The following is a 21,436-nucleotide window of genomic DNA, read 5'->3' as shown; positions in this document are numbered from 1 at the left end:
TCAGCCTCTCCTCATAAGTCATGTGTTCCAGCCCCCTAATCATTTTTGTTGCCCTCCGCTGGACTCTTTCCAATTTTTCCACATTCTTCTTGTAGTGTGGGGCCCAAAACTGAACACGGTACTCCAGATGAGGCCTCACCAATGTCGAATAGAGGGGAATGATCATGTCCCTCGATCTGCTGGCAATGCCCCTACTTATACAGCCCAAAATGCCATTAGCCTTCTTGGCAACAAGGGCACACTGTCGACTCAGATCCAGCTTCTCATCCACTGTAACCCCTAGGTCCTTTTCTGCAGAACTGCTGCCTAGCCATTCGGTCCCTCGTCTGTAGCAGTGCATGGGATTCTTCCATCCTAAGTGCAGGACTCTGCACTTGTCCTTGTTGAACCTCATCAGGTTTCTTTTGGCCCAATCCTCTAATTTGTCTAGTTCCCTCTGTATCCTATCCCTACCCTCCAGCGTATCTACCACTCCTCCCAGTTTAGTGTAATTGTGAATTTGCTGAGGGTGCAGTCCTCACCATCCTCCAGATCATTAATGAAGATATTGAACAAAACTGTTGGGGCACTCCGCTTGATACCGGCTGCCAACTAGACATGGAGCCATTGATCACTACCCGTTGAGCCCGATGATCTAGCCAACTTTCTATCCACCTTATAGTCCATTCATCCAGCCCATACTTCTTTAACTTGCTGGCAAGAACACTGTGTGATACCATGTCAAAAGCTTTTCTAAAATCAAGATATATCATGTCCACAAGGTATTTCCCCATATCCACAGAGCCAGTTATCTCATCACAGAAGGCAATAAGGTTGGTCAGGCATGACTTGTCCTTGGTGAATTCATATTGACTGTTTCTGATCACTTTCCTCTCCTCCAAGTACTTCAAAATGGATTCCTTGAGGACCTGCTCCATGATTTTTCCAGGGACTGAGGTGAGGCTGACTGGCCTGTAGTTCCCCGGATCCTCCTTCCTCCCTTTTTTAAAGATGGGCACTACATTAGCCTTTTTCCAGTCATAATGATAATGGCCAATGGCTCTGCAATCACATCCGCCAACTCCTTTAGCACCCTCGGATGCAGTGCATCTGGCCCCATGGACTTGTGCTCGTCCAGTTTTCCTAAACAGTCCCGAACCACTTCTTTCTCCACAGCGGGCTGGTCACCTCCTCCCCATGCTGTGCTGCCCAGTGCAGCAGTCTGGGAGCTGACCTTGTTCGTGAAGACAGAGGCAAAAAAATCATTGAGTACATTAGCATTTTCCACATCCTCTGTCACTAGGTTGCCTCCCTCATTCAGTAAGGGGCCCACACTTTCCTTGACTTTCTTCTTGTTGCTAACATACCTGAAGAAACCTTCTTGTTACTCTTAACATCTCTTGCTAGCTGCAACTCCAAGTGTGATTTGGCCTTCCTGATTTCACTCCTGCATGCCTGACCAATATTTTTATACTCCTCCCTGGTCATTTGTCCAATCTTCCACTTCTTGTAAGCTTCTTTTTTGTGTTTAAGATCAGCAAGGATTTCACTGTTTAGCCAAGCTGGTTGCCTGCCATATTTACTATTCTTTCTACACATCGGGATGGTTTGTTCCTGCAACCTCAATAAGGATTCTTTAAAATACAGCCAGCTCTCCTGGACTCCTTTCCCCCTCATGTTATTCTCCCAGGGGATCCCTCCCATCAGTTCCCTGAGGGAGTCAAAGTCTGCTTTTCTGAAGTCCAGGGTCCGTATTCTGCTGCTCTCCTTTCTTCCTTGTGTCAGGATCCTGAACTCGACCATCGCATGGTCACTGCCTCTCAGGTTCCCATCCACTTTTGCTTCCCCTACTAATTCTTCCCAGTTTGCGAGCAGCAGGTCTAGAAGAGCTCTGCCCCTAGTTGGTTCCTCCAGCACTTGCACCAGGAAATTGTCCCCTACACTTTCCAAAATCTTCCTGGATTGTCTGTGCACCGCTGTATTGCTCTCCCAGCAGATATCAGGGTGATTGAAGTCCCCTATGAGAACCAGGGCCTGTGATCTAGTAACTTCTGCTAGTTGCCTGAAGAAAGCCTCGTCCACCTCATCCCCCTGGTCTGGTGGTCTATAGCAGACTCCCACCACAGTATCACCCTTGTTGCTCACACTTCTAAACTTAATCCAGAGACTCTCAGGTTTTTCTGCAGTTTCATACCAGAGCTCTGAGCAGTCATAGTCCTCTCTTACATACAACGCAACTCCCCCACCTTTTCTGCCCTGCCTGTCCTTCCTGAACAGTTTATATCCATCCATGACAGTACTCCAGTCATGTGAGTTATCCCACCAAGTCTCTGTTAATAGTAATTGGTATTGAGCTGTTCCTTGGCTGGGGAAAACCCAGTGATGGTCTAGGGGAGTCCTGGAGCTCAGCAGTAGGAGAGTTTAGCGGGTGAAGTTTCAGACTGGAGAAGCTCAATGTTTATGGAGTGAATATGAAATTAATGCCAAATCCTGCACCTGCTAATGTGGATATATTTCAGTGCAAAAATAATCTAATCTAATCTAATCTATCATATTTCTAAGGCACCTGCCACTGAGGTTTCTCATATTTGTGTATAAAGTACATCCATGAATGGTGCTGTAGAAATAATAATAAAGATGGTGTTGATGTCGCTGCTTGGGCCCTGCATTGACTTGCATCTCTCTGTATCAGCCAGAGGGGATGTGAACGCTAGAAACACTACAGCACTGTTGTGTAGACATCACTTTCCGTCACTGCAGGAAATCCTCCTCTTTGAGAGGCAGTAGCTCGGTCAACAGAAGCATTCTCCCATTGACCTAGCACGGCCTACACTGCGGCTTCCGTCGACCTACTTCCATCGCACAGGGTGTGGGAGTAAGACAACCTAACTTTATAAAGCAGACCAGCCCTTATATTGCACAAGTCCTGGGCCTGTCTCACCTCTGCTGCCTCTCAAGGGGACAGCTCTCTAGCAGATTCCCCACTCCAGCCCCGCCTGGGCAGCATGGAGCTTGGCACACCTGAAAGACATGCTGGATGGAGGGTATGTGGTTCAATAGAGCGACCAGGTAGAGAGGCCACTCACCATATGTCTCACTCGAAGCCCACAATGGAGGAGGGAGAGGGCAAGGACAGTGCTGATGGGTGTCTTCTAGCAAGTAGATGCACTGTCCCAGCGGGAGCTCCTGCAGATGTCATGCCCCCTAGCGCACCTGAGGGTGCAGGTCTATAACACCCCCAAAGAGGATGCAGCATGTCAGCCCATGCATGGCCAACCAGCTCCTCTCGCCAGTGCAGCTGGGGAAGCCAAAAGGGCCCTGGCACCAAGTCCCTCCTGCCCTTTGTGGAGCTGATCACCACTAATCCCAGGCACCCTGAGTGCGAGGATGCTTTTTGTGCCTGGCTCCCGCCACTGTCTCCTGCCATGCGCACCCCCTGGCCCTGAGTCCTGAACAGTCCCAAGCATATGTCAGGTGAAAAGCAGCCTCACCACTGATGCAGGACCAGGGCAAGGACCACAGGGACATTCCACCAGAACTAGGACTGCCTGCTAATGACTGCGGCTGCAGGGTCATCTGAAGCCTCCTCAGGCTAAAGAGAAATGGAGGCTGAAAGGCCCAGCGAAAAGCATATGTAGTGAGAGCCCCACTGGACACAATGGCTGGGGAAAGGCCAGAGCACACTCACTTGGGCAAGGTCTGCACATTCTGGAGCCTGCCCACGAGAAAGGCAGGCAGACTCAAAGAAGGCTGCCAATGGTACTGAGCAATGGGGGACAGGGAGCAATGGCTCTGCACTGATCCCACATTCAGTAGGGGACACGATCATGCACAAGCTGCTGCTCCACTGGGCCCAGATCTGTGCCCTTTAGGCCCTGCGTACGCTGGCAAACTGGACTGAAATCCCCCCGCAGGTCACTGTGGAGCGGGGTGCTCTGCAGTGGCCAATGGAAAATTGTGCAGGCAGTTCTTTTCCACTGTCAAAGTGGAGGTCTGGAGCAGATTAAACCTGAAGCTGAGCCCGGTGCTCGGGGCTGGGTAGGTTGGTATTCGGTTCCACTGATTGGATGCTGTGCCCATTCTCAGTAATCAACAGGCAGCAGATTTTTGTATTGACAATACACAACTGCATCACTGAACTGGGGCAGCTAGAGGTGGGACACTTGGGAGCTGGGCTGGCAAGGGAGGTAGCTAGAGCCGGTGGGATAAGCACATTCACTGGGTGTTTCTGTTGCAATGCACAGAGCTAAAATAGTGAATCGTGTCACCATTTGACTTACTCTGGGCCCCACTGACCACAGCTTCCAGGTTTCTTTTGTAAATGATTCTGGAGCCCTTTCTGCAGCAGGAGGGTAAGCAGGGCCTGACTGCCCGCCCGTTCCCAGCTGCACAAGGGCACACCTGGGGCTCTGCTACCGTTGTTAGAGTTCAGCTTGGTTGTGGAGCCCAAGGCTGCGTTCGGAACAGAGAGCGTGCAAATCCAGAGAGCAGGTCTCACCCTAGGCCACTGCTAAGGGTCTAACTAGCTACAGAGGTGAACAGCCTGTGTTGCAATATGTACATGCAAACTGAAAGCCATTACAGAGACACACTCTGGTTAGGCACCGTTCAAACAAGATACACTAATGCAAACCTGCCCAGGGCAATACAATATACCTGTGACAGTATATACAATATACAATACAATATACACGTGATGCACAGCCTGCTGGTACTCTCAACGCAGGGCTAACTACACTGAAGTGCCTCAAGGATGGCAAGCTGGCACAGTTGGTGCCTATACCTCCCTCCCTGCTGCCCCTGTGCAGGGCCGGCTCCAGGGTTTTGGCCGCCCCAAGCAGCCAAAACAACAACAACAAAAAGCCGCGATTGCGATCTAAAAAAAGCCGCGATTGCGATCTAAAAAAAGCCGCGATCGCGATCTGCGGCGGCAATTCGGCAGGAGGTCCTTCACTCCCAGGCGGAGTGAGGGACCCTCCGCCGAATTGCCACCGAATACCTGGACCTGCCGCCCCTCTCCGGAGCGGCCGCCCCAAGCACCTGCTTGAGAACCTGGTGCCTGGAGCCGACCCTGCCCCTGCGCAGATGTCACCGGGGCCATGTCCGAGCAGAATGGGGTGTGAGTGGAAAATGCTGCAATCCAACTATTCTCAGCTGGAAGATGCTACCCCTCTCCCCCCGCACACACAGACACACACACACAACTGTTCTAAAATGTGCAGAGAATCTGGGAGCTGTAACTGGCTCCAAACATCCCCCATGCCCACCATTGCACTATGGCAAAACTTGCCTACATGTTGGTGCTGTGCCCATGCAAGATGGTGCAAATAAGCCAGGGCTTGTCTCACAATAAGCATGAACTCTGCTTAGTACAACTGAGACTTGCTGGATCAGTCACTTGTATCAGAGGGAAAGGCCAGATGACTAAGAACAAGCGTGTACAGTGGGGAAAGGAAATGCAAATTCCAGAGAGGGCCCACAAGCAAGGGCACTGCGAGGCAGACAGACCCCAGCAGCAGCAGGCACTCCAGCTCCACAAGAGCACAGCCCCTGAAGGGATCTGCCCAGAGAGCTGCAACAGCGTATGGTATGGGCATGTGCATGTGTCTCCTTAGATCGTTCACACTAGGCTCTCCGGAACCGTCCCTGGCTATGGAGCGATGATGGGGTCAGACTGCAGGATGAGGCCTGAGAACGAGCAGTAGCCTAGCAGAGTATTTTGAGCCAGACACGGACACTGCACACGCCTGCCTGGAAAATGTGAGCTGAGCTGAGATGCCTGGTTTGTGAATCTGGGTCTTGCTTGGTTCTGAAGAGTCTCTGCTTTGGAGTCTCCTGCACCCGTTTCCCAGCATGCCCATGTGTTCAGAGCCCCAGTGCTCCCTTTGAACCCTGTGATTTTAGACCAGGTCCCTGTGGGAAACGTGCAGCTGCCCCCCCGCTGGGATGAAACCTTGACAACCTGGCCTGGAAGGGAAACTTTTACCTAGAATGACAACTAATGACCAGAAGGGTTCCAAGCGTTGCTTGTGTTCCCACCCTATTGATGGTGATGAGTCACCCTCATGGGCAAGACTGGACTAGGTACCCCCTTCTGCCGTGTGTGGGCTACGTGGATCATGGCACAGAAGGGGGAAGGACTGCAGGGAATGCCATGCAGGGGGAGGTGTAAGTGGAGCTGAGCTGGCCAAGGTCTCTAACATATTCCCACCCCACTGGAGCAAGGGGAGACCAGAGAAACAATTATGCCTCTTAGGCTCCAAATTCATTCCCAGATCCTAATCTGGGCGGTCCCAGCCTAGTCTCACGTCACCATTGTTTCTATTGCTCATACAGATCCTGGCAGCATGCTGGACCCAGCCCAGAACAAGCCCAGAGCCCCAAGGAGCTTCCAGGCTAATCTGAGCTCTGCGGTAAGGGTGAGAATACCAACCTGGGGGAGGCAGCACAGGGACGTCAGAGGGATACGATCACGTATTAGGGCTGTGCATGTTTCAATGCACATTGAAGCTGATAGCAAATTAGCTCACTCTTTAGAGTCACAGACTTTAAGGCCGCAAGGGACCATCATGATCACAGTGTTTCTCAAATGCGTACTAGGGGCTTTTCTTGCGGCCACAGTTGCCTGGGCTGTGATGTGGAGGAGGGGGGAGTGGTTGGGTCCTGCACCCCTCTGGAGAGACAAAAGCTGGAGGAGCAGGGAGCCAGTGAGTTCCTCGCCTTCCCAGGATCAGTGGGGTCAGGATTCAGCCTTTGCGTGGTGGGCAGCAGGCTCCAGCCGTGGGGCTTTGGGCTCCGTTCCCTGGCCGCGCGGTGGCAGGCTCTGGCCCCAGTCTCAACCCCCTCCTCCATCACCATGGCCCTCGCTGCCTCCCCCATTGCCTCTGTACCCACCTCCCCATCCAGGGCTTAATTTGTCCCCAGGCTTGCCGGGACTGAGTAAGTCTGCTGTGAAAAGTGATATTTGTATGTTTGTTAATATCACTTTTCACAGCAGACGTACTCTCTAGCAAGTCTTAAAAAAAAAAGCAACTAAAAAAGCAAAAGAAACAACAAGAAAAAAGACAGGAATGTGCAAAGCACCTTATTTGTGTTTCTATTAGTTTAGGTCCAGTAAAGAATAGAGACAACTGTACATTATTTTTAATACTGAGTCTGCAAAAATATCCTACATAAATAAATTTCAATGATTTGGGCACGTATATGTGCATATTTATTTGTTTTTCCTAAAGTTAATTACATATTTTAGGAAAAAATGGTGAGAGCAACCCCCAGCAAGAGTTGGTGGCCGCACTCTGAGGCTACCAACATTTTTGTTGGGAGAACCCCTGATCTCGTCTGAACTCCTGCTCAGCGCAGGCCACAGAATTGCACCCACCCACTCCTGTGATGGACCCCTAACCTCTGGCTGAATCACTGAAGTCCTCAATCATGATTTAAAGACTTCAAGTGGCAGAGAATTCGCCATTTACACTAGTTTAAACCTGCCAGTGATCCCATGCTGCAGAGGAAGGTGAAAAAAACCCCAGGGTCTCCGCCAATCTGATCTGGGGGGAAATTTCTTCCTGACCCCAAATATGGTGATCAGTTAGACCCTGAGCATGTGGACAAGACCCACCAGCCAGACAGCTGGGAAAGAATTCTCTGTAGTAACTCAGAGCCCTCCCCATCTAGTGTCCCATCTCCGGGCATTAGAGATATTTGCTAATAGCAGTCGCAGATGGGCCATATGCCATTGAGGGCAATTCATCATAGAATTTATCAAGCTCAGTCTTGAAGCCAGTTAGGTTTTTTTGCCCCCACTGCTCCCCTTGGAAGGCTGTTCCAGAACTTCACTGCTCTGATGGTTAGAAACCTGCATCAAATTTCAAAGCTAGGGTTACCATACGTCCGGATTTTCCCGGACATGTCCGGCTTTTTGGGCTCCAAATCCCCGTCCGGGGGGAAAGCCCCAAAAGCCGGACATGTCCGGGAAAATCGGGGGGGGGGGGGGGGCGGGACGGGCCGGGGGCTCCGGGGCCGGGCCGGTGGTGCGGTGCCTGGCCGGGGGCTCCAGGGCCGGGCCGGCGGGGCCGGGCCGGGGGCTCGGGGGCTCCGGCGGGGCCGGGCCGGGGGCTCGGCGGCTCCGGCGGGGCCGGGGGCTCGGGGGCTCGGCCGGGGGCTCGGCCGAGGGCTCGGCCGGGGGCTCGGGGGCTCCGGCGGGGCCGGGCCGGGGGCTCGGGGGCTCCGGCGGGGCCGGCACCGGCGGCTCGGGGGCCGGGCCGGCGGTGCCAGGCTGGGCCGGGGGCTCGGGGGACGGGCCGGCGGTGCCGGGGGACGGGCTGGGGACCGGCGGTGCGGTGCCGGGGGCCTGGGGGCCGGGCCGGGGACCGCAGTGCTGGGCAGGCCGGGGGTGGTCGGCCAGGGGCCGGGCCCGGGGCCGGCACCCCAGGGCCGGGGCCGGCACCCCAGGGCCGGGACCAGCCTGGGCCGCGCCTCCTCCCCCCACACTCCCCCTTACCTGCTTCAGGCTTCCCGCAAGACAAATGTTCGCGGGAAGCAGGGGAGGGGGCGGAGACTTTGGGGGGGCGGAGTTGGGGTGGGGCGGTGGGCGGGGCTGGGGCGGGCCCGTGGGCCCGTGGAGTGTCCTCCTTTGGGAGGCACAAAATATGGTAACCCTATCAAAGCTAAGCTTGTTGATGGCCTTGTAGCAACACGGATGTTTTAGGAAGGGTTTGAATGAGGAGAAGGCAGTGGTGTGGTGAACTGGAATTGGGGGGAGGGCATGTACTGGGACAGTATGGGATGTCCCTGTGGTTAGGCCTGTGTGTCAAGGAAGCTCTGAGGCTTGGTGTCTCTTGGACTTCCTCCACACGGGGTTTAACTTTTTGGGGAGGTTAGCAACTGGCAGGGGAGTCCAGGCTGGGAGCCCCTCCCCCCAGGACTCCCTACCTAGTTTGGTCTTGGGCCTTTCTCAGGAAAGAACTGAAAACTGAGCTGAGAACTAGTGTCCCATTTGGAATTGATTTTGGGCTCCTCACAAATGAGGCCTAGGATGAAACCAAGCTGGCTCAGCTCACTCAGGTCCTAGTGCAGAATATGAACCCACCCTTTGCGCTCCAAGCACCAGCTCCATGAGCCTTTGGTCTCACTTTCATAGTAGCTCAATAGCAAAACTGTCACATTTTCCACTAGTCCCACCTGGTGGGCATTTCCCCAAGCACGGGGATTAATTGCTGAAGGCATAGAGAAGCAGAGGCAAAAACGTAAGCCTGCAAACATAGCTGCCTTGAACTTCTGTACTTAAACCCTCTTCCTCCCCGCCACCCTAAACAGTAGTCAATTGTGTTTTTTAAAAAGGTAACTCCTATTCTGATCTCCAGTCTGGTGCATTATCATAGTCATACAAACTCCCAACAAAGCATCTATTTAAAATGTGCTGAATTTTGATTACAGACCTTCCCCTCTCTCTCACAGGCTTTCTTTCTCATTCATTACTTACTGTGTTAAGCTCCCTGAAATTCAAATAAAATCCCACCTCCCTTCCCCCTCCTCCCTCCCCCCCCCCATATGTGTTGTTTGATTCAACCCTGATGTCTAAGCTTGACAAATGAAGGGGAATCTAACAGAAGACAAAGCTGTGGGCTATGTTGACTTCCCATCACCCCTGAGGACTGGGGAGACTGATCCATCTGTTTTGGAGTCAGTAGTCCAAACAAAAGCAAGAGACAATGGCAGGAAACACTTGAAAGTTCAGATTCTTTCTTTGGTTTCTCTTGGAACAGCAGAATCTACGTAATGTGGCCAGTGGACAATAACATGCAGCCAGGGACGCACAAAAATACCAGAAGAATGTGCTTACGACACGAAACAAAGACATTTTGGAACAAAAATAGAAAGGGGGAGAAAAAAACATGTGGAGTTCCTAGATTTCTTGGATTTGGTTTCTGTAGAGCAGAGGACGGCAAATCAATGTAGCCATGTGAAACCTCTGCTAATAATTCTGATAGAGGAAAAATCTTTTATGGCGCCTGATTGTGTTTTTCCTTAAAGCGGTGCAACATAGTCTAGAAAACAACTTTCCACTCCTGCAGTTGTGATTACATTGTATTCTCTTCCATTGCCATCTCTACAGCAAGATGCAAAACATTCCCATGATATTGTGAGTTTCTCCTGAATTTCTTGCCCATGCAGATGCAGGAGATGTGACGTAGCTTATCATGTACTGGTGCAATTTCATATTTGTTGCCTGAAAAGGTTCTATGTCTTATTCACACAGGTCATGCCACTGGAGGGTGAGTAGGGGCTGCAGGATTGGACACACTGCCACACTGAACAGCTGAGCTTTACCGCCTTGATTTGGCTGTAGAGCTACAAAGCACTGGATTCAGAGGTGAGATTTACAGTGGTATAAGATATATGGTAATCTGATGAGGTTCAACAAGGACAAGTGCAGAGTCCTGCACTTAAGACAGAAGAATCCCATGTACCGCTACAGGCTGGGGACGAACTGGCTAAGCAGCAGTTCTGCAGAAAAAGACTTGGGGATTGCAGTGGATGAGAAGCTGGATGTGAGTCAACAGTGTGCCTTTGTTGCCAAGAAGGCTAATGGCATTTTGGGCTGCATTAGGAGGAGCATTGCCAGCAGATCAAGGGAAGTGATTATTCCCCTCTATTTGGCATTGGTGAGGCCACATCTGGAGTATTGCTTCCAGTTTTGGGACCCTCACTACAGAAAGGATGTGGATAAATTGGAGAGAGTCCTGTGGAGGGCAACGAAAATTATTAGGGGGCTTGGGCAGATGACTTACAAGGAGAGGCTGAGGGAACTGGTCTTATTTAGTCCGTAGAAGAGACGAGTGAGGGGGGATTTGATAGCAGCCTTCAACTACATGAAGGGGGGTTCCAAAGAGGATGGAACTCGGCTGTTCTCAGTGGTGACAGATGACAGAACAAGGAGCAATGGTCTCAAATTGGGGACTTCAACAGCAGAGTCCAGGGAAGGGGTAGGGACGGTTTTATGGCCTGCAGCATGCAGGGGGTCAGACCAGATGATCATAATGGTCCCTTCTGACCTTAAAGTCTATGAGTCTATGAAACTGCAGTGTGAGAGGTCTAAGGAAAATCTATTTCACTAGGAGGGAGGTGAAGCACTGGAATGCGTTACCTAGGGAGGTGGTGGATTCTCCTTCCTTGGAGGTTTTTAAGGCCCGGCTTGACAAAGCCCTGGCTGGGATGATTTAGTTGGGGATTGGTCCTGCTTTGAGCAGGGGGTTGGACTAGATGACCTCCTGAGGTCCCTTCCAACCCTGATATTCTATTATTCTGTATGGTACCAGGGAATTGACGAGCCAAATCCATTTCCAATTACAGTTAATGGAGTAACTCCCAAGGGAGCTGAAGACCGTGGGAGCTGCAGGAAAAGCAGCTAGCAGGAGAGCGCAGGAAGGTGGAAGGTAAAATAGGCCAGCCAATACTTCCACTAGCAACTCTTCTGGGTGCTCAGCATAGAAAAGACAGCAGTGGAGACTCCCTGGCCAGTGTGTAAATAACTCCATGGCTGAGTTTGGCCTGAAGTATTTGGCCTTATAGGACATTTGGGCTTTTAACATTTATTTTTCTGACTGACTTATCCCAGTGTACCCTCGTCAGCTGTGCCTCTCAGAGAGGAGCTAGTGAGGGCAGAGCAAAGGTTATGGCTGATAACTAGAAGCCAGGATAAGGAAACTGACTGTTATAGACAGAGGCATGAAGGGGTATGTGAAAGATGTGCCTGAGTAGGATGACCAGACAGCAAATCTGAAAAGTCGGGACACGGGCTGGGGGGTAATAGGAGCCTATATAAGAAAAAGACCCAAAAATCGGGACTGTCCCTATAAAGTCGAGACATCTGGTCACCCTGTGCCTGAGACCATAGAGGGAGCTCAGGATTGGATTAGAGCTGATCCTATGATCAGCACACAAGGCCAGTGGTTTTCCAGTCTGTGATCCCTGGACCCCTTGGGGTCCACAGACTATGTCTACGATTTCCAAGGGGTCTGCAGGTGGATAAAGGTTGAAAACCATGGCACTGGCCCACAGCTATACACTCACATGACATTTCTGACTGGCACTGGATAGTGACTATGGCAGTGTCCATGCAAGGCAGGTCAGATTTGCTCACACTCCAGAAGGGACAGCAGTGCAGTCTACATGGGCTGTGAGATGCGAAGTAGGCTAGTAGTTGGATTTGGGTATGTTTTTTAGAGCCTTGATTACAACGTGGGCTTAGTGCCTTGGCCTCCGTGTGCCTCCATTTCCCCCGCTGTAATGGGGAAAATGCCCTTTGTGCCTGTGGGATTGTTGAGTGGCTCAGCTTATGAAGCATGCAGCATTAGTCCCGGGTGTCCGGTTTGGTACAGATTCGACCCAGTGCTTAGGCTCTGGGCCGAGCTCTCGGCTCTCGCCCACAAACAGGAGCATGTAAGACCAAAGGCAGAAGCCAGTTCTGCAAGCGCTGTGCACCTGGCGCTCTCTGTGAAGCCAATGGGAGCGCTGTGCTGGAGAGGCTTCCAGCCTATTCCCACTGATGTGTCTGCTCTAGTGACAGTGGCTCCCATGGGTTTGGATTTGTTAAGGTTTCAAAATAAAGCTGAGACGCAGGTCAGAGTCATAGAGTTTAAGGCCAGAAGGGCCACCAGCTGCCCCCGGATGTCACACGCCATCGTCCTCTCCTGCACACTAAGCACTTTGGATTCTTTACTATTTTGCCCCTAGAAGGCTGGACCTGGAGAAAGCGCTGTCCTGGAACGCCTAAGCTAGGCTTCACCAGATCCGGCCTCAGCCCCTTTGCGAGGGGGAGTAGAGGGGGTGTCTAATAGCTCAAGAGCAGAGCAGCACCTGAGCCTGGCCACTGCTGCTGCTTCCCAGGTGCTCACAGTCCAGTTACCACCTGTAAGCACTAGCCCCACCGAATCGGCCTGCTGCTCAGAGCCCTGTGCAATACAAATGCATTGAGACAAAATGTTATGACTGATGGTTTTGGAAGAATTTTTCCCGATAAAAACAGAGGGATTATTGATGTGCTGCTCTTCCACCCCAGCCGTACACAAGGGCTGCAAGCTGCAAGCAGTCTGTGTGTAAACAGCAGACAGCAGCTGCAACTGCTAAGTCACAACTGCATGCGCACCTCACCTGCCGCTCCTGAGGCTGTTGCAGGCTGCAGTTTGCTAGTGACCTGACCCTTGGCTGGCTAAACTCCGGGTGGCTTCAATGGAAGCAGGATTGGGCCCTAATAGTTTGTAGATGACTCCACACACACCCAGCTGGAATGACCTGTGGCATTTTTCTATGTTACTCTTCAGCATAGATCAGTTTCCCAATAGCGCAAGAGACAACACCCATGCAGGAGCCATTGCAAGAACAAGCCTCATTAAGGTAGGAAGCTCTGGAGGAAATTAATTACCTGTGGACACAGCTATTTTTCCTCCTCTAAGTGCTGTGAGGTTTGTAATTAGACATTTTCAGTGCCAGCAAAATTATCATGAAAAATGCTCCAAAAGCAAAGGCCTGGTCCTGACTCAGCCAAACCTGCAATCGTCTTCCTTGTTAACACTGCCTGAGCAAAGACAACAAACGCAGCGTGGGATCCTACCTCCATGTGCTGGGCCTTTGGGCAACTCGGAAGTGAAAAGAATGCTGCTCTCTCCACTCTTCCTGCCCAGGGAAGACGCTAACCTCACACCATGACAGCCTATGGGAGCCCACTGGGAGCGAAGCAGTGGAGTTAAGGGGCTGACCCCTTTTCAGGGGTTCATAAGTGTTTGCTCTAGGCTGAAGCCTGGGCTGCAATTAGTTATATGCAGCTTTCAAAATAAAAATCATTTGCTTGTTGTAGTCAAGGGATTGGCAGCATTCTAGAGGGAGCTGGGCAGTTTCTGGCATTTAACTGAAATATGTGTCTAAATAAAACGGACAGGGTCTTACTTCATAAGGCATATCAGCCCGTGCTGGTATCACACCAGTACTGCATCCAGGCTGGTATCACACAGATGTGACCCAGACAATGCCAAACGTTTCCCAGCGCAGCTGGGCAGTCAGCTTGCTAGGGTTACTAACATTTTGGCAAACGACGCTCAGGGCTCTGGTAATGCACATCAGGAAGTGCTCTCTCACCAGCCTATGTGCGGGGTCCAAAGTTGTTAGCCTGGGGCTCAATCCGGCATCCATTGAAGCCAACAGCAAAACTCCCCTGGATATCCATGGGTGCAGGATTAGGCATTTATAGAAAGATGGGGCAACCCCAAACCTGGAGTTAATCTCCACCAGCCCTTGGGAATGTTCAGAGTAGGGTCCTATGCTTTGCATGATGTATGGCCCGATCCTGCTCCCATTGAAATCAACAGCAAAACATCCACTGACTTCAATGGGTGTAAGCTCGGGCCCACAGTTCCAGTAACAAGAGCCTTTATCTAGAAGGGTACATGAACAGAGCTTGCCACAGAGCAGCAGCGGAGCCTCCTGCAGAATACTGAGCCCCTACAAGGCCAGAGGGGCTGGGCAGGGCAGCTGCACAGGTAGCTTACCCCTGTCACACATTGCCACAGAGCTTGGGTTTTCCCATTTAACTTTATTTTCAGCACATGAAACCCCAAACACTCTACTCAGGAAGTGACTTCACCCCCTAAACCCAGCAACTTAAAGTGTAACCTAAAGCACCCTCATCAGCCTGTGTGGCTCAGGGACAATGTGATGGGGAATATCTACAAGCCCATTAGCCTGATCCAGGAGGTGCTCCCATAGACTTCACAGTGGGAGCGAAGGATGCCCAGCACCTCGCAGGATCAGAACCTAGATGCTGGGACTGAATGATGACACTGCCTTGCAACCACTGAATGACACCTCTGGGGTTTGTTTGATGCAAGAAGGCGGCTATATTTATTTTTCTATACAAATGAATGGAGACAGTGGATTAATAACTCAGACATGGGATTTCAAATCTAGGGGATATAACTGTATTGAAGCCATGGCTAGAGGAAGACAGTATTTGCTCATCATCCTGATCTAAACCAGCATATTCAAGGACTAATTAGCACAAAGGAAAATGCAACATGTGATTTAAAGAGAGAGCGAAACTAACTAGTTCACTGTCAGAAAATGAGAGTACAATCCTGTAGCATTTACAAGCCTGAGATTTATTCCACTCTCCGTTGGTTGGAAACACTTCACAAATCTTTATTTACTCCAGAGTTCAACAGCTGTGTTGGCTTTCCATGGTCCGGGTTTTCAAATACATTCAAGGGCACTTGGATGAAAGGCAGTGTACAACACAAGCTTCTGATCAACGTTTTTAACACTGGACAGGAGCAATACCTTTGTCCCAGGCACATGAGGAGTTGTCACTACCAAGACTGTAGCTTCACTGATGTACGTGTGGGAAAGAACAAACCAAAAAGCCACGGGGTTTTTTTATAAAAAGATCAATGAAAAATTTATTTATAAATTTCTCACTCTGGGGCTACAAGTCTATATCATACACTCAGGAATATGCTGTACTGTACAGACTTTATCCAGTTAGAAATGATCATATAGTGACCCACATACAGCTTCAATATAAGCCTAAAAATTCTTAACATTAATTAACATAATTAAAAAAGGTATTCGCATCTAGAGAAAAATCTACAGAAAAACTCCTTTCTGGAGCAATCTGTGCATCAGCTTCAATGTCTGCTTATTTCACTGACATTATCAATATATTCTTCTTACAAAAATAATAATAACAAAGATGACTGCCAAAAGGTGACCAGTCATGCACAAAAGAGCCTCCCCCAACCTGTCTTTTTTCTTGTACTCCCCATTTTGGCATGAAGGGTCAGCAGCACTATGAGCCAAACAAGAGGGGGGAAAAAAACCTCATTTAAATTTGAATAAATCAGCATCCCTTTTATTTCTCAGGATAACAAAAAAAAAATAATATATATATATATATGGGGTTTGTGGGGTTGCATAGAAAATTGAAACTATAGGGACTAGGAAAGGCAGCAGCTTTTCAGTAAAATAAAATTTAAAAAAAAAGTGATGCAAAAATACATCAACGCACAATTTCAGAGCAAACCCCCTTCCCCAATGTACAATTTTCAAATTCTAATCATGCCTAAAGCTCCAAGAAGCTGAAGAGGAACAATACTTTTCTTAAACTCACTTAGCAATTCACACAAGAGATTCACAGTCTTAATAGGTATTTTATAAAAATATAAATATGGGTTACATTATGTTGTCTTTACAACATTGGACAGAACTCCCTTTAGAATTGGGTTTATAACCAAGATTTCTTTAAAAAAATCAATCTAGAACTTGGCTTTAAAATACACTATGTTTTTTTAATATTATGTCATAAATGTTATGACATATCATTGTGGCAAATCCATTTATTTAAAAAAATGTGCAACCATCTGGTAACTATAATAAAACCTCATTAGAAAAGATATTGTTCCCCCCTATAACAGAGAAGCACCAACAAAAGTGCTTAACACCATCTTCAATGCTCACAGAGAAAGTTTGCAAACTAAGAAGTTCCTTGTAAATTACAGCATTAACAATAGACACTTTCAAAGGGCTTTTTTTTTTTAATCTGGAGCTTTTTAATCATATAAATTGTTTAAGATAGAAAAAACTGCAGGTGAAACCATCATAGACAAAGCAGAATATTCAGTGCAATGAAAAAAAAAACAAAAAACCATGGCAGACTCAAGTTTAGTTTTAAGACTAGAAAAAATGCATATTTTCCAAACCGTACTTTTGAACCACTCACAGATAGCTTCAAACAAAACCAGGCACACAAACATCACCCACAAATATATACATATATGATAAATAGTTATAACACAACAAAAAAACCCAGTAGATAACTATTTTTTTAATTGTGATGGTTTGGATAAGGGGAATAAGAGAGGATAGCAAGGAGATGGCAGTGATAAGGGTTTTTAGTGCAGACAAACATAGAGGGATAAAGACCAACAGTGGAAAGGAGACTTCGGAACTTTTCTGCATTTTTTTAAATGGATGTTATTGTGCCATGGCAACAAAAAGCAGCATTGCAATTATATGTGCAGTCACTTCCAAATGCAGCTTAAGATGGGTTCCTCTTCTTCCTCCCTTTCATTTATATAAAGTCAGATGGAATCATTCTGCATTGAGAAGTGTTAGCCAAGTTTCACAAAAAAAAATAAAAATAAAAAAAATAATCCCAAACTATTTCTCAGTAGTTTTCAGGTTGTTCTTGAAACTTTCCTCCTAGACTGCAGGGGGCGCTCACACTCTTTTTCTGTGCAAAAGCAATTCCTCTGCCTCTAGAGTTTATTTCATTTCACTTTTATTTTATTGTTTTAAATCCAGGATTTCCTAATCCCACCAGCATTATACTTTTAAAAGAAAAATATAAAAGGATCAACTGTCTTTCCTGTGATTTTAGCATGCCTAGGCCTAGGCTGGATCATACACTCAAGAGAAAATTTAAAAAAAGAAGAGAGATCAGGTGGGGAAAATAGTGTGTCATATTCCAATATAGAGCCTCAAAAATTAAAGATCAGTTACTGTGTAAAAACAATGGGAGAAGACTGCAAAAGAGACACTTTTACACTCTTTGCTACAGGGAAATATATAGGTCAGCTTAGCCACCCACCCCACTCATGAAAGACAGAACCTTTGCTCATGCTATAGTTTAGAACTTGCATTAAAAAAAAACACCGATTGCTTTTAAACAAATTACATTTTGATCTGTTAAAAATGCTGAAATGACTTCACTTCTGAGCCAGAGTACTTTAAAATCGGGGACAGCTTCCCGGGACTGACAAGCCACCAAATTTATGGGGGGGGGGAGGGAGAGTTCAGGGAGGGGAAAATGCGAGTGCATTTTAAAGCATCTGACCAGATCTCTGACTGAAACCATGAATACTGTGAGCGCAGCCGAGGTAGATGGCAAAAAAAAAAAAATAGAAAACAAATTACAGTAGGAGAAAAAACCTTTGAAAGACAAAACCCCTTTGAAAGCAGTTAAATGGTTTTTCAGTAAAATCTTTGTGGGCCCCCAGATTTCTTTGCAAAAAACATGGAGTCCAAGCAGCTTTGTCATTTAAACAAAAATAAACAATCAACCCAACCCCCACCTCTCCCCTGTGTCCGGCGATGCGGCTGCTTTGCCCGCCCCGAGTCGGCGTGTCTGGCAGCCGGGGCCCAAGGCGGGTCAGTCACTGCTCCCGGACCGAGGAGCGGCACACCGGCTAACCTCACCTAGGGGAGGGGCAAAGCGGGGCCGCCCGCAGCTCGTGTCAGCGGACTCGATTTAGGAAGGCACCTTTGTCCCGGGCTAAGCAGCCGGGGGTGAGGAAGGGCCCAGCCGCCCCTGGAGAGGTCCCCCATCTCCTGGAGGGCCGGGTCCTGCCCCGCCTGCCTCACCTGGCGCAGCCCGCGGGGCGCAGCACGCTGGCCCAGGGCGGCCCCTGCGGAAGACCGGGCTGGAGTCCGCAGGGCGCCCAGCGTGGGGCAGGGGAGCCGTGTGCGTGTCCCGGGGGGTTATCCGCTCCCAGAGCGATCGGAGCAGACACGGCCCCTGTCCCCGCCCCGGGGGGCTCACGCCGCCAGCCCAGCCTGTCCTGCAGAGCGCGCCGCTCCCCGGGACAAGGAGCCACTGCCCGGCCCCGGCGGCCGCAGCGTCACCGGCTGCCCGCGGAGTACTTGGCCTTGGTGATCAGGTAGAGCACGATGTCCTGGTGGCCCCCGAAGGCGGCGATGTGCAGCGCGCTCCAGCCGTCGCGGTTGGCCAGGCGGATGTCGGCGCCGAACTTGACGAGCAGCTTGACGAGCTCCAGGTTGCCGTCGATGACGGACTGGTGCAGGGCCGTCTGCCCCTCGGGCCCGAACGAGTTCACGTTGAACTCGCAGTTCGTCATGTTCTGCAGCAGCGACTGCAGCTCCTTGGTGTTGCCCTTGCGCACCGCCTCCTGGAAGATGCGCTGGCTCTGCGGGGCCGAGCAGGTGGACAGCTCCGTCTGGCTCATGGCCGCGGCCGGGCAGCTGGATCCGGGCGCAGCGGTGCCGGGTGGGCGCAGGTCTCCGTGCCCCGCTCCGCCTCACCCAGCTCGGCACGGGCGCTCCGCGAGCCCGAAGCTAGGCGCGGGGGCTCGGCGCGCAAGCGGTGCACCCTGCGGCTGAGAGCGCGGCCTCCGGACAAGTCCCTGGGCGCGGATGCTCATGGAAGCCAGCAAAGATCCGAGCGTGGCGCTGGCGGGGGGCCGGGGCGCGGGGCAGCTCGGGGGCTGGCGGATCGGATCAGGCCCGGCTAAGAGACTCCCCGGGCACCGAGCTCCCCCGCGGTACGGCTGCGCGCCCCCCCGCGCCCCGTGCCGAGCGCGGCCCAGCAGCTTCCGTGCGGCTCCCAGGGTGCGTGAGGCTGGCGGCCGGCAAGCGCCCTGCTGCTGCCGCCGCTGCTGCTATCTGCCCCGGCTGCGCATCCAGCTGGAGCCCGGCTGCCTCGCTTGGTTCCTGGCCGGGAGAGGTGGTGCTGGGAGTCTCTGCGGCTGTGCCCGGAGCCAGGGGGAGATGGGGGGAAGCTGCTGTGCTTATCCCAGAGAGGGGCTCTTGTCTTGGAGCAGATCCCCCCCTTTTCCTTAGTGCTCCCTCAGGGCGAATCCCCCCTCAGCCACTTCCCTGGGCGTCTTTAGAGGGCAGGATACCCTGGGCAGCTCCTTTTAGGCAGCCTTTTATTTGCATAACAATAGCACGTCTGTGACGCTTCCTCGTATCCACAGGGGCGGGGAGGAAAGACGGTGATTGGATTTCACCCAACGGGGAAGGGGGGGATAGGGGATGGGACTTTGATACATTGCAGAGGGCGGAGCTACCCCTCTTCCCCCAGGACCACGCTGGGGGGAGGGGCGGTGATCGATGGAATGTTGAGACATTTAAAAAAAAAAAAAAAACCCACCGTCCCCCGTAACTAGCCCCTGTGGGGAGCTGAGCCGGGGGAGCGCAGGCGTTGGGGTGTACGCATTGCGCAGCGCTCTTGTCCACACGTTGCCATGACCAGTTCGGAACAGCCAGAGATGCTGTTTGGGACAGAAATACAGCGCTTGAAATTCCTGGTTTCTGTAGATTTGATTCTGGTGACAGGGGAATGTAAAGCCTGTTAAGCTCCAAAGACCATCACGTGCAGAGTGCAATACTATTTTGCCTTCTGATCTACATACACGTCGTGCTTTCCTTTTGGTGCCTCCGAATGCAAAGGATCCGTGGCCTATGTACTTGGAAATACCCAATACAGCTCGCTTGATCTGAAATCAACGTGGAAAGAATTCAAACCATGTCGGATTATTGCGCTCTCTAAAGGTAGGGGTCGCTAGTGCACAGAAATGGAAACCAGAAGGCTCTGCATTTCTGTGCTTCTCAAGGAAACAGCCTACAAAGGGTGAAGTGGATAAGCAATGTGACCCGGGGTCAGTTATTTACAGTGTGAAGAGGCAAAAACTCGGACTAGGATCCTGAACTGCTTTTCTTCCTTTGTAAAACATCAAGGGGATTTGTAATAATTCTCCCCACAAACCCAGCACAGCCTTTGCTAAACAAATAGAGAGCAGATTTGTAAGTGACACACAACATCAATTATAAACAGGTCTACAGTTTTTAACATACAAAAATGGGGGGAGGGGCATTTATTTAGAAAAACAAGACAATCTCTTCGTTTCACTCCTCTGTTGATCACTGCAGGAAATGGGTTCCTTTTAACCACAGACTTGTACAGTATTTTAGCTGGGGGGGTGGCGGGGGTTGCCTTTGTTGCTGTTGCCTGTCATAATCTCCCGATCAGCTCCTTATAATTAATCAAACCCTAGTCTTTTCTGAAAGGGGAGGCTGCCTTGACTACCAGTCAGATTCAGATGGTGGACTTTAATACAACTAAGGAATTTCTGCCAATTTATTACTAATATATTATTTCCCAATCCTCTAAAACCAACCATCTGGGAAAGGCTGAAGATTGGTCATTAAGGAGACTACAAGTAAGGAAACTCTTAGCCCCGGAAAAGCCAGGATAGGCTGTTGCACAAGATCCAGTCGAATCCTGTGATTACTCTGGTTTCTTTGGAGCACTCCCAAATCAGGGTGAGATCTCTGAGCATATTAATAAAAGCAAAAATGCCTTAAGAATATGGATACTGAACAGATGCTGGGGGTGGAGAAACAGGAGGTTTTGCAACTAATTTGAGGAGGACTCACCAGGATAGTAAAAATGTAAGAAAGCCATATCCTCCTTCCTTCTGACAGTGCTAGCTAGCTATCAGTATGTTTAGTGCTTTTAAAAGCCTCACTCCTTCTCTACAAATAAAAGGTATCACTTCTCCTTATATCATGTAATGGCAATTTTGAGATGTACCTTTGTCTTAAACTTGGGTCGAGTTCTGCACTCAGTTAGACTGCTATGTGACTGATGTAAGTGCCTGATCCTGGG

The 21,436-nt window shown here is 50.1% G+C and overlaps 2 protein-coding genes across 2 annotated transcripts in view; both read right to left on the bottom strand.

Annotated features, from left to right (window-relative positions):
• The window catches only part of EXD3 (exonuclease 3'-5' domain containing 3), a 685,344-nt gene that overhangs the window by 9,051 nt on the left and 654,857 nt on the right, over positions 1-21,436 (bottom strand). The gene's annotated exons all lie outside the window — the stretch shown is intronic.
• On the bottom strand, positions 15,401-19,709 carry NRARP (NOTCH regulated ankyrin repeat protein). Its single transcript, XM_005295928.5, has one exon. The coding sequence runs from the start codon at positions 18,990-18,992 to the stop codon at positions 18,648-18,650; it is 345 nt and encodes a 114-aa protein (XP_005295985.1). The 5' UTR covers positions 18,993-19,709; the 3' UTR covers positions 15,401-18,647.

Source organism: Chrysemys picta, chromosome 18 (genome assembly GCF_011386835.1).
Source record: "Chrysemys picta bellii isolate R12L10 chromosome 18, ASM1138683v2, whole genome shotgun sequence".
Taxonomy (NCBI): Eukaryota; Metazoa; Chordata; order Testudines; family Emydidae; genus Chrysemys; species Chrysemys picta.
Note: the sequence above shows the minus strand (reverse complement) of the source record. Positions and strands in the feature narration are given on the sequence as shown.

What these genes read in the sequence shown, in the direction of transcription:
- NRARP (XM_005295928.5), bottom strand. Translation starts at nt 18,992, where the DNA reads ATGAGCCAGACGGAGCTGTCCACCTGCTCGGCCCCGCAGAGCCAGCGC.